This window comes from Hipposideros armiger, unplaced genomic scaffold, assembly GCF_001890085.2.
Source record: "Hipposideros armiger isolate ML-2016 unplaced genomic scaffold, ASM189008v1 scaffold_119, whole genome shotgun sequence".
Taxonomy (NCBI): domain Eukaryota; kingdom Metazoa; phylum Chordata; class Mammalia; order Chiroptera; family Hipposideridae; genus Hipposideros; species Hipposideros armiger.
This window is the reverse complement of record NW_017731469.1, coordinates 542786-555349: the sequence shown is the minus strand read 5'-3', so window position 1 is coordinate 555349 and position 12564 is coordinate 542786. Positions and strand designations below refer to the sequence as shown.

Here is a 12564-nt window from a genome sequence, read left to right as displayed (position 1 = left end):
TTGTCACCTTCCTCACTCTCCATTCATTCAACCTATGGCAATATAGCTTTCAATCCCACCATCTGACCATTATCTACTAACAAAGCCAATGAACCCTCCCTCAGTCCTGAGTCATTCCTTGTCTCCAGCAGAGTCCTCCTCCTCTATCCCTTAAATGTTAGAGTTCCCCCAGTCTTTTACTGTTATGACAATTACAGTATAATTATAAGTCATAAAAGTAATGTTTGTACCTGTTAAAAAGCTAAGAAAGTGCAGAAGAGACCAGATGTGAACAGTTTCTTGTCTATTTTTCCAGAAAAAAAATTATGTATGAATACATCCTCTTGTACTTTCACACAAATGTTCCACACCTTGGGGTTTGGGTCCCATTTTGTTTCTACTTAACAGAGTATCTTGGAGATCTTTTAATATCACCTCTTGGCACATATGCTTATTTAGGCTTTTTTTAATGGCTGTATAAAGTATTCCACTGAATGAAAGTATTGTAACTTCTTTAATGTTCCTTGCTGATGCCCATTAGGTAGCTTCCAAATGTTACACAATTATAAGTAACATAACAGTAAATACCCTTAATATATTTAAGATTTTTTGAGTTCCTATAAGTGGAATTGTCAGCTCAAAAGGACTGTTTTTAATTCTTGCATCATCAAATTACCCTCCACAGAAGTCACAAGAATGTATGCCCCCATCATGCATAGACTGCTTGTTTATTTTGCCCCAAGGCAGTCTTTAGCACCACACAGCTTGTCCTGAGTTGATGACTCTTGAACCTGTTGACCAACTCTAAGTTCCAATTGGTTATGTATCTTCACCTATTATAAAACTCATGTATGTTTATAAAAACAAATCTAGAACTGAATTTATCTTTCCCCAGATATGCTCTTCCTCTTATGCTATCTTGGATAACAATTTGATCATTCACCCAGAAATCTAAGTCATCCTTTTCTGTCTAATCTTATATCCAACTGACCCAAAACCTTGATATATTTTGCCCAAATTGCTGCCCTCCTAATTATACTGGCAATGTCACACAATGGTTAGAGTACACACTGCAGTCAAACAGAACTGGGTTTGTGTCCTAGCCCTGAGTGTTCCAAGTTATGTGACCTAGAGCATATTTCTTACCCAAAACCTGTTTCTTCATCTATAAGAAGTCATGATTATAACATCTACTTCATAGGGTTACTGCAAGGACTAAATGAGATTGTATGCACAGTATCAGGCATATAATAAACACTCAATAAAGGTAGCTATTATCTCACCGCTCTAGCTGCCCCCACCCTCCTCCAAGCCATTCTCCTTGTTGCTGCCAGACTAACAGACCCCACCATGCCCCTTGTGTGGAATCCTCCACTCCACACACATTTAAGACATCTGAATTCCTTGGTAGTATATACAAGGCCATTCACATGGTCTGTTATCCTTCACAAGCCCATGTCCACTACCCTCCAGCCACATTAACTGTATGGTATACCCTTGAACAGTATGCTTTTTCACACTTCCACAGTTCCAGGTGCACTCTTCACTGACAGACAAGCACTACCCAGCTTGTCACAACACTGATTCAATACTCAGTCAAGCATGTCCTTCTTTGGCTCCTGCAGTGCTCAGCACTCAGCTTGCCTTGCTGCAAATCACTGCTGTTTACCTGTGTGTCTCTCCCACTAGACAGTGAGTTCCTTGAGGGCAGGGATGTTTTATTCATGCTTGTATCCCCAGCACCCAGCCCCAGACCTAGCATTTCATAGAAGGCTCACGTTTGTTGAACAGAGGTGAATGCCTAGTTCCTGATCTGGGCAGCTCTGACCTGTTGTTCCCTTACTACTTCTGCAGCAATCATTGTCTATACACATATACAATTCTTTACCAAGCCCCCCACTGTCTGCTTCTCCTCCCAGCAATGCCAAACACCCCAGCCAAAATTTGGGTTGCTCAGGCAGTCGCAGCAACGTGGGACTGGTCCAAGTCCAAGGGTGGAACAGGAGACAGTGGTCTCAGTGTAGGTCCTGGCCAATGCCAGTGCTAAGATGAGTCCAGACCCAAATCCCAGAGACGAGTGTTGCTGTCTACTTACTCAGAACCTAACTTTAGTATAGCAAGGGGAAACATATCTCAAGATCACTCCCGTAAGTGTGACTAGACAGGATGGCTGCACTGCTTACACCACCCTCCTCAAACCCTGAGCCAACAGGAGGCACGCACAGGCACAACAGACACTTCTGTGGTGACTGGAGTCAACAAGTGGTGACTGGAGTCAACACACGACACTTATGTGACGCTCTCCACACTGCAAGTCAGACTCCACATCATCTCTAGCAAGCACAAGACAAGACATAGCTGTTCTAATTTTATTTAATAATTTTTAAAAGGCCAGTAAGCAGCTACAGACAATTGAAAAGCAGACAAGTTTCAAAAAAAGATGAGAAACAGGAGACACAAATCCTTCACTCCACAAAGCAAAGCTCTATCAGTGGCCCCCCACCAATATCTTATTGGGGGGCCTAGCTCTGTGTGGTCAGGAGTTGTCTCCATTATTGTGCGGGGGGAACAGAGAGCATTCAGGCATGATGTCAAATCGAAGGCGTACAGGAATGGCTGACATCAAGGCCTATAGTTGGGGCCCTAGCCTTCAGTGGGGGTCGGGCACTCTTAACCTCTTCCAAGCTGTGCTGGATTCCATAGCCGAAGTAGATAGCAAACCCTAGTGGGGAAAGGTAGCTGTGAGGTGGGGAAATAATGACCTATAATGACTAATAGGTTTCCTTCTTGAGACCAAGAGGGAAAGGAGTTGGGGTGGGATACCCAAGAGGCCAGCTCTTCCCAAGTGGATACCTACCAATCAGCATCCAGACCCCAAATCGGGCCCAGGTGCCAGCTGTCATCTGCATCATAAGGTAAATATTCACGAAGATGCTCAGTAGTGGGAGGAGAGGCAAAGCAGGGACCTGGGAACAAAGCAAAATCATCCTAGTACATAGCGCCCCACCAGGTGACCTGGAACAAGACCTGTAACTACTACTCAGGCCAGGAAAGGCAGAGTCCAACTCCTACCCAATTGTATTTCACTGTCCACCATTTAGTGTGCCTCAAACGGGACTGCCAAGAACATGCAGAGTTTGGGGAAATAAACTGGAAATAAACTAAGGAGGGTCGGAGAAGAAGTCTTTGGCCTATGTGTATCTCCTAGATCTTTCCTTCCCTGTCCAATTAAAGAATATCTGTGAACCTTAGTAGACCACAGGTGTCTGGAGCCTGGGGGAAAGACAGAGGTCATTTACCTTAAAGTGAAGCGGAGTAGGGCTCTGTGGCTGTCTCCAGATGACCCAAGTGATCCCAGTAATGAGCGACAGGAGCACCACAACCACTGCAATCCACACTCTGTCTCCAGACAGCAGCGGAACAGACCACTGGGCTAGCACCAGGCAGAGGACACTCACCAGTAGAGCTTCAAGAGTCAGGTTGAGAAACATCAATATCAACTCTTGACAATGTGTTACATGATCAGGCACCCATTTCCAAGGAGGGTCACCCTCTCTCTAGTGCTCCCTCAGCCACCAAATGCCACACACTGTCTCCCCACATCATGCCAACCCCAGAGACACCCCAGAGCAAAACTCCATTGCTCACCAAGTAGTGAGGAACAAACATAGACAACTTGGCCAGACAGTGGAGAGGGGATGGAATTGACTGGACAGAACAGTAGCTGTAAGGTCAGCTTTTCTGCTTGAGGTGGCCTCTCCTCCTGGAACTCCTCTTCATCTTCCTCACTCTTCATCTCCAGATCAGGCTGATACCTGAGGTTGAGTAAGAAGGCAGTAGTAAGAACCACCCTTAACCACTTTGTCATCCCCCAGGCAGCTTAACTCTCCTGTCACCATGAAAGGTAGCTCTCTGGGGCAGGGAGGGGCACCCACAATCCTCAAGGAGACAGGATGATGGAGGCAGAGGAAGGAGGAACAGATCCCCATCATTCCTCCTCCAATAAAAACCCAAATCACAGTATGTGGAGGGGGGTCTTACCTGAGGATGAGAACACAAATAGACACCAGGGAATAAGCAAGCAGGGTCCCAATTGACATGAGGTCCACAAGGTCACTGAGTTCAAAGAGGAACGCCATTAATCCTGAAATTGATAGGCAGAAAACAAGAAATGAGAAAAGGGAAGAGCAAAGGTAAGGAAGTTGGCAAAACAGCTAGGGGAAGGGCAAACATGCTTTTTCACCTGCGATAACGCCAGAGACCACAGTGGCCACGATGGGGGTGTGTGTGTCGCTGTGGATATGGGCGAGGACTTGGAACAGGAGGCCATCCTCCGCCATTGCATAGATCACCCGAGGCATGGGGAACATAGAACCCAAGAGGCTGGAGAGAAGAATGCCCAGAGTGGCATGAGTTGACTGCGATCTCTCTCCCCAAGCCTATGAGGTTAAGGAGTCTCCACCTTCTCCTCACAGCCCCTTTAGGGATGTTCTCTGGTCCTGAATGCTATAGCCTGAGACTCCGACAGCACAGGAGAGCACACATTTGACACTGACCTGGTAGAAAGCGCACACAGGGATCCAACAGCCACAACATAGCGGGCAGGGGCCCAGCCAACATGGAGAAATGCCTCAGGCAAGGGGCTCTCAGGTCGAAGCAGGTAGTAAGGCATCATTAGCGTGAGTGCCGAAGAGACACCAAAATACGCCAGAAAGCAGACTAACAGTGAAACGACAATGCCCAAGGGGATGGAGCGCTGGGGATTCTGGGCCTCTTCCCCTGCAGGAAGGGGCACAAGGTTCTGGATCAGGGCAAAGGCTCCTCCTCCAACACCCCCAATCTGCATGTGGCCTGAGTGCACACACACTGTGCCCAAGCCCCTGACACAAAGCAAAGACTGTGTTACCAGTGGTAGCAATGCAGTCGAAGCCAACAAATGCATAGAAACAGGTAGCTGCTCCACGCAGAAGCCCCTGGACGCCGAAAGGCACAAATCCTCCAGAGCCCAGAGGGCCCAAGCTGAAGAGGAAGAACGGATGACAAAGGTAAGGTGTGTCCAGCCAACTCCCTGCCCTTTCTGGAATGCCGGACACTTAGCTAGGTGTCCAAGGCCTGGGCTCCCATTCTTCCAGGCCCTCAGCGTGGACACCCTGGCCCCATCATGTTCCCGGGTCTGCATCTCCTGAGGGAGTCTCCTAACCTATAGGTGACATTGGCTCCTGCCATGGCCAGTTTATAGTCCTCTTCCGTCAGCTTCCAGTTGTGCAGGTCCCCCTTAATGAAGCCAGAGACGATGACAAAAACGAGAACCAGAAGGTTCGCCGCTGTGAACACCTTAGTCACCAGGGCCGACTCACTAGCCCCCAGGGCCAGCAAAGCTGTGGGAAAGAGGCATTTGGGACTCAGACGGTCTCCAGTCCACATTTTGTTTCCCCACCTCTGTGCAGACTGATCCTTCCCAGCTCCTCTTCCTTCGCCACAGCCCTTGCCTCAGGCCTAGTCCCTCCTAGCCCCGCCTCATTCATTATCTTTGTCCCTTGCCTCACCTGTGAGCTGACAACACAAGGCCCAGAGCCCTTGCCTCAGGCCTAGTCCCTCCTAGCCCCGCCTCCATCATTATCTTTGTCCCTTGCCTCACCTGTTAGCGACAACACAAGGCCCAAAGCAAAGAAGTCCGGGTACTTGGCGAGGATATGAGGGACGTTCAGCGAGATGCTTCCTTGCAGGGCCTGAGAGATGTGGTTCCCAATCAGGTTGTCAAAAGCTGAGCTCCAGGCCCGTGCCACACTGGCTGTACCTGGTGAAGGAGCAGGAGAAAGTTGGGTCAAGTTTTCTCCCTCTCCCCCTCTCTTCTCCCATACCAGTCTCACAAGAATCCTGCTCTTTTCACCTAGTAGTACTTTGTAAGAACCAGATTTAGTCAATTAAAGAAACCGGGACAGAGGTAAGAACAAACAAGTTCTCCACAACTTGAACCCTCCCAGCCCCCAGCACACACACGCATTTAGGGGTAATGGAGTCCTGTGATGACTTTGCGTTCCACTCAGATTCCCTGACTCAAAAGCCCCCTCATTGGCTGTGTAGTTTCCTCCCTGCCCACCATCTCACCGATGACATAGGAGAGGATGAGGTTCCAGCCAGTGGTGAAGGCCCAGAGTTCCCCCACAGTGACATAGCTGTAGAGATACGCAGAGCCAGACCGCGGGACCCGGGCACCAAACTCCGCATAGCACAGTCCAGCCAACACAGAAGACAGGGCGGTCACCAAAAAGCAGATGACAATGGATGGTCCTGCTTTATCTTTGGCCACCTCGCCAGCCAGGACATACACGCCTGCACCCAATGTGCTGCCCACACCCAGGGCCACTAAATCCAGAGTGCTCAGGCATCTGGCAAGGCGAGTCCCAGTCACGCCTGGCTCCAGTATACGCCTGCGTACCAGCTTTTGACCAAATCTGCGAAGTGTGCGGCACAGCATTCTAGCTGGAATTGAAGAGGATGCTAGGATCTGGTGAGAAACAAGACAGAAGCTCTTCAGTAGAGCTCAATATCCCTAAACTCTAAGAATAAATTACAATAGCCCCTCCACAAGCACAAGCGCTGAGGGGGGTATGGGGGGATGGGCAGGAGGCTACCGAAGAAACAAAGGCAAGTCACTTTTCCTCTAACCTCAGTATCTTCCTGCACAGGAATAACAATACCGCACAGGTCAGTGCCAGGAGCAATTTCAGAAAAGGCATGTGAAAGTCCCATACAGGAGTACAGTGGCCTAGTACCTCCTAAGTGCTCCGTCAATATGAGACTCCTCTTTCTCACGGGGAAACGGGTATTTATCCTAGACCCCAGCCCAGGAACCATGAAATCTTATATTAATATCAGTTCCTGTCCTGTAGCTCCTTGGAAATTAAACAGAAGGGACCTAGGAGGGTCGGCAACTGTGGGAAAAAGCCCGCCCAGCATCCACGTTCCAGTCCAGTGCTTGTCCCCAGGACCACTCCATAGGTGTGGTTCTTAGATCCCCCGGAGGGAGGGCGAGCGACCTAGGCAGCAGATCAAAAGTGAGCCGAATCTCCATTCCATCCCTCCTCACCAAGCCCACACCGCGGAACTGCGTCGCCGTGGCCCTGGGGAGTAAGCAAATGTCCCCCCATTTCCTCCCGCCCCGCTAGGCTGACCTGCTAGCATCAACAGTGAGGCGGGGCTTCGACATGTAAAGATTCAGAGACGCGCCCCGAGAGGGGCCCCTAAGCAGCCCGAAATTGCTCACACCGGAGAGAAGGGTCTCCGCACTAGGCCCCCTGACTCAGCTCCCAAATTCTCACGGCCCATCTAGAAATGTTCTGGAGCTGAAGTGGAGGCGGGAGCCTCGGTTCCGGGGCCGGGGTCTCGCCAGCAACAGGTCACGGCCGCGTTGATGCAACTGCAAGCCATGGTTGCCAGAGATCCGTCGCCGTGCCCTGACCCTCGCCGTCCCCCTCCGACGCACGTGTCGGCCCCCAAGGCTTACCAGGGAGCGGCTGCAAGCCCGGGGAGCGGAGAGCCTTGGGGCGGCTTCGGCGAGGATGAGTTAAGACGAGTTGGTTCGGAGGTGCAGAGTTAAGCTGCTCAGGCTTCAAGCTGCTGCTTGGGGTCGTTGCGCGCCAAGAGCCCCTTATATACCCACGGAGGCGGAGCCAGTAACGTCATGGAATCCCACCCCCAATCCTTCTCCCTACACACAACACACACAAACACACGCGCGCGCACTCCCACATGCACGCACATACTCCTCCGCTTTGCAAAAGGGATTGCGTGGGGCCTGACCCTGTTTCCCACTTGGTACAGCAAGACCAGTGTGGCGAGGAGCGAGAGGGGGGAGGGCAGTCTTTCCACCTCGCTTACCTTGGGCAGGACAATGAGAGGCTTCCTGGCCTGAGACCCCCTGGGATTTTCTACCTTTGTGCCTTGATAGTCAGAATCAGTGATTAGTGGGGGCAGGGGAGGAAGAGAGGTGGAGGGGGAAAACACCGGAGATAGCCTCCGACTCCTCCCTCAGCCTTCCTTAACTTGCTTTTCCTCACCAGGTTCCCGCACCCCTGGTCTTTCCCAAGGACCGTGTCAGATGATGGACAGCCATCTGACGCCGACCCCTGAGCTCTCACCTTCAACTGTGGGTGGTTTTTTTTAATTTTATTTTTTATGGAAGATGATTTCACACAATCCCATCTAGAATTCGAGGCCCCATCTCGCCACAGTGCATCTCTAGCTACCTGTAAATGTTAAATTACTAAATATGAAATTCTGACAATATTGAAATATTGGAAGAGGGAGCTTATTTAATTCCGTTTTACTGATGAGTAAGCCAAGGCTTAGACGCATGACTTGCCTGACATCACACCCTCATTATTTGTTCATCACCTTCCTGATGAAACCAGGCCAGGTGGACTTCACTACCTGCCTCCCATAGGTACCATACCTCATTTCAATGCACAAGGAGAGGAGGTGTGGCACCAAGCAAAGCCTAACCGGGAAAAGCGCCAGCACAGAGACAGGCCCTTTTAGGAGAGCAGTTTCGGGACAAGAAGAGGAACGAAGGAATCGAAGAAGGATCACACTGGGTGTCAGACCCGAAATCCCTTCCAGCCCAATCACTTCTTAGTCGTAAGGGAGCAGCAAAGGGTGTGAAGGAGTAGGTCTCCACCAAAACGCCTCAGGGACTAAAGATGGACCCAAATGCCCTTGTTTCCTTTAATCCATCATGAATATGTCACCAATCAGCTCTGTCTAAAATCGAAATCCTTTTTGAAGTAATTGGTTCTTTTCAGCTATCTACAGCTCCATTTTGGCATTCCTTAAGTACTTATTGAGCACTGACTGTGTACAGCAGCTTGAGGAGCAATGAAGAGGCTACAAAGGAAACAACCCTTGCCCTCCTAGTCTTAAAACTCATCTTACATCTCTAATTAAGGTGAGAAAACACACACAGTACAATTGCAGCAGCATTACATAGTGGTTAGGAGTGCAGTCTTTGGAGTTAGAGCTACCTTAAATTTCCAGCACAGCCACTGTGACCTGGAGCAAATTTTCTAACATCTCTGAGTCTCAGTTTCTGGATATAATTTACACATTTCTCAGCGTTGTTGTGATGCTTAGATGAGATCACGAAGTCACGTCTTCCTACCTGGCACAGGGGAAATATATTGTAAAAACGTAATAGATATTCGGAATAATATATTCGGTTGTATGGTAATGATTAGGTTGCTTAGAGTAGGTGATTGATTTAATTATGAGACTAATTGACAAACTGGTGCTGTAAATATTCAGGGAAAGAAGCCATAAGTACAGACTGGAATATATCAAGAGCCCTCTTAGATTGTAAGGGGTTGAAGGAGGGAGGTTGGCAGAGACTTAAGCTGAGCCTTGAAGCATGAAGGGTGGATGAGATCTGGACTTACAGGGAGGCATGAAGTAAAGTCAGGGACCCATGCAGAGACCAGCCAAGCAAGTGCAGTGTTTTATAGGCAGCAGTGGGCGATAAAGTCGAGTAATGGATGACTCCCTCTTGGAGTAATAGGTGTCATAAATTTAAACCCAGCTTGTAAACAGTAATTCTTATCGTTGTTCATACACTCATAACATTCAAGTCTAACAGTGGACTTAACAGGCACTCAGTTATTCAATAAAAACTTGGTCAACTACTTAGAAGTACCAGGAGGTACCCTCCAATTCTAGCATTCCAAGATTTTGTGAACAACTACTCTCACTCACCTTTCCATCCCTTTCATGAATTTAACCATATTTTCTTCCTCAGTTCTTGTTCTGTCAGAAGTTCTGTGGTGTCTTCAATCATAGTGAACTTCTTCCCACTTCAGTATCTCCTGTGGTACAATGGCCAAGTGCAAAACATTGAAATTTTATTTCTTTTTATTGTAAAACAATTTATCAGTCATGCAAACTGCAAAAAAGTCACCCATAATTTCTAACAAACCAACTATTTGTGTTTTTGCATGCTCTGTTATGGCCTTTGTCTCTCCCTATATATATTGTCTATATATTATATATATAATATCACATATTAAATTGTCATATAATTATACAGTCCCCTTTTTTCATGATCAAATCTTTTTTCAAATTAATACTAGTAATTTGAAAACATGTGTTAGCAGTTGCATAATATTCCATAGCAGCGATGCACCATTATTTTTTTCTGTATAAAATACTTTATTCTGTAGTACTTTGGTGCTGGATTTTTTATGTAATTTTTGAGTAAGGTATTTCATATACAACAAGCTAGTTGGTTAAAGACATCTACAAATAGGCCTTTTGAGCCTTGCCTCTGCTCAGGGCCTGCTCCAAACTCTTTGGAGTGTCCTTTCTTTTCTAATAATGGGCCCTTAGCCATTCTCTATTGCTCGGGCCCATTTCTACTTCTTTGAAACGTATTTTTACTTCTAATAAACTCCTTTTCTGCAACTTAAAAAAAAGACATCTACAAATAAAAATGTTCCTCATGCTTTTCAACATGATATACAAACCCATAAAATCTGTCAAGCTGGAAACTCGCTGGGATTTCTTAAAGTATTGGAAAGTACAGCATGGCAGAAAAAGAGTTCTGTATTAATAGTATTTAAAAGCACTCCGTAATATATGGTAGTCTTACTGTCATTGGAGCGCAACTTATCCATATATACACACAAAATCTTTCAGAAGCAGGTAAAGTCAACAAAAGCACCAATTCTTTAAATCACACGTTATCACATAGACGAGATATCTCTGTGATAGTTCCTCCTGTTCCGTGGAAGTGACAGTTGTGCCAACAGATCCTGTCTGACCTTGTGTAGTTCCATGTTGAGATTAAGGCCAGCTTCATGTGCCATTTCTTAAAGCAGTATATCCACTTGGTTTTGTGGTGGTGGTGTTAGGGTTGTAGTGCTACTCATCGAGTCTTCCATTTGCTGTGTTTGAACATCAGTGCTTCAGACTTGTCCATCGAGACCAAAATCTTTTCAAGGTGCTTACTCCTCTATGTAGCATCCATGGACTTAACTACACCTGCCATGGACTTGGTTGCCTTGCCCATTGTGACTGCAGTTTGGACTCTGGCTGCCACAGCATCAACCCAAACGCTCCTTCTCAAGAAATTAATGGCTTGGTTTTGCTGGTGGACCTCATTTCAACGTGTATTCTTGCAACTTCTTTCTGTATTGCCTTTCTGAATGGCCTTATCAGCCTATTCTTGATCGCATTTCTTGGCATGCTTGTTAAGTTCTTTTGCTGCAGACTTCAAGTTAAATAGGTGTTTCTCCACATTGGACATGATTCTACGACTTTCCTCAGGAGGCGACAGCCCGGGGCAGCAGCGTGGGTTTGATGGGAGGGCGCTCTGAGTGCCCTCTTAGTCCCTACCTGTGGCTGACCAGGCCCCTAGGTTTGCCTGATGTACAATTATTCATTGTTTTTACAGTTTTCCTTTATTCCAAGAAACACCTTCATTAATTCAATTTACAGTGCTATCAGCCATGTTAGAGTAAATCTCTAACTTAGCTATCATTTAAACAACTCATTTGCTAATAAAATAAAATAGAAGTAGAAAGCAGTTCATTCTGTTTGTAATTAATATTTCTTTTGGAAATTGGTTAATTCATATGTTTTTTTTTAATTGGGGAATTGGGGGATGGGAACAGTGCTGGGGAATTGGGGGAAGGGGAACAGAAAAGTTGCTGTCGTTTTGTTCTTCAGTCTAGTTGTGGAGGACGTTGCTTCACTGGCCCAAGTTGGCACCATCATTGCGCTCTTCCCAGGTGAGGCAGATCAGTCGCCGGCTTCTGAACGGCTGCTCACTGTGACTGCTGGCCACTCACGGTAGCCCATGGCAGTCAATTTTAATTTCAAAAGAATATTAATAGCATGGGATAATAAACTGAATTTTAAAAGAATTCCTAAGTTCATAGTGATACTTAAAAAGGCAGGGGCAATCTCTTCTTCACAGAAGAATGCCAGCTAATAAGAAATGCTGGAGGGCTGGCCGAGTGGCCCATTGGTTAAGAGTTGGCTTGGGACGCCAGAACTGAGCAGCAGGGCCCGGTTCGGATCCCATATGAGGGCCAGTTACACTGCCCTCTACAGCTAAGATGGTGAACAACAGCTTGACCTGGAGCTAGGCTGCTGTGAGTCACCGGAGATGGTGTAGGCTGCTGTGGGGCTGGCCAGCAGTGGGTGTGAGCTTTTGTGAGCTGCCGTGAGCGGCCGTCTAATGACCGGCGAGCAACTGCCTCACCTGTGAAGAGTGCAATGATAATACCAACATGGGCCAGTGAAGCGACGTCCTCCACAACTAGACTGAAGAACAAAAGGACAGCAACTCGTCTGTTCCCCTTTCCTGATTCACCAATGCTATTCCCCTCCCGCAATTCCCCCCCCAAAAAAAAGAAAGAAAGAAATGCTGGAATTAGAAAATCACTATCTTGCACTCACCAAAATTACTTTAAGTGATTCAGATAGTGATAATCAATAGATGATCCTTGAGTGTAGGGAAACGGGATATTCAGATTACATATTAATTACAAAGGGAAAGGTCCTTGTATGAGTTTTCCATTTCTGCCATAA

General features: G+C 47.2%; 2 protein-coding genes and 1 pseudogene across 8 annotated transcripts in view; all 3 read right to left on the bottom strand.

Annotated features, from left to right (window-relative positions):
- Window positions 1–9786, bottom strand: part of SLC7A3 (solute carrier family 7 member 3) — a 21059-nt gene extending 11273 nt beyond the window's left edge. The window contains exons 1-13 of one of the 4 annotated variants that reach the window (XM_019648030.1): window positions 9727–9786; window positions 9003–9139; window positions 6088–6487; window positions 5618–5776; window positions 5180–5357; window positions 4886–4998; window positions 4536–4758; window positions 4223–4362; window positions 4021–4123; window positions 3628–3794; window positions 3279–3445; window positions 2837–2945; window positions 2367–2701 (exon numbers count right to left, since the gene is read on the bottom strand). In XM_019648030.1, coding sequence (XP_019503575.1) covers window positions 2571–2701; window positions 2837–2945; window positions 3279–3445; window positions 3628–3794; window positions 4021–4123; window positions 4223–4362; window positions 4536–4758; window positions 4886–4998; window positions 5180–5357; window positions 5618–5776; window positions 6088–6457 — 1860 coding nt within the window. In that variant the 5' untranslated portion in view covers window positions 6458–6487; window positions 9003–9139; window positions 9727–9786 and the 3' untranslated portion in view covers window positions 2367–2570. Of the gene's footprint in view, window positions 1–2366; window positions 2702–2836; window positions 2946–3278; window positions 3446–3627; window positions 3795–4020; window positions 4124–4222; window positions 4363–4535; window positions 4759–4885; window positions 4999–5179; window positions 5358–5617; window positions 5777–6087; window positions 7272–7486; window positions 8037–9002; window positions 9140–9726 lie in introns of those variants that run through there. The other 3 variants (XM_019648029.1, XM_019648032.1, XM_019648031.1) reach the window with 3 other exon arrangements.
- The window catches only part of SNX12 (sorting nexin 12), a 113113-nt gene continuing 110334 nt past the window's right edge, over window positions 9786–12564 (bottom strand). For all 4 annotated transcript variants that reach the window (XM_019648037.1, XM_019648035.1, XM_019648034.1 and 1 more), the window contains one exon: window positions 9786–9836. In XM_019648037.1, the coding sequence (XP_019503582.1) occupies window positions 9801–9836 (36 nt within the window). In that variant the 3' untranslated portion in view covers window positions 9786–9800. The remainder of the gene's footprint in view (window positions 9837–12564) is intronic.
- LOC109385568 (charged multivesicular body protein 1b-2-like) lies at window positions 10678–11284 on the bottom strand (annotated as a pseudogene).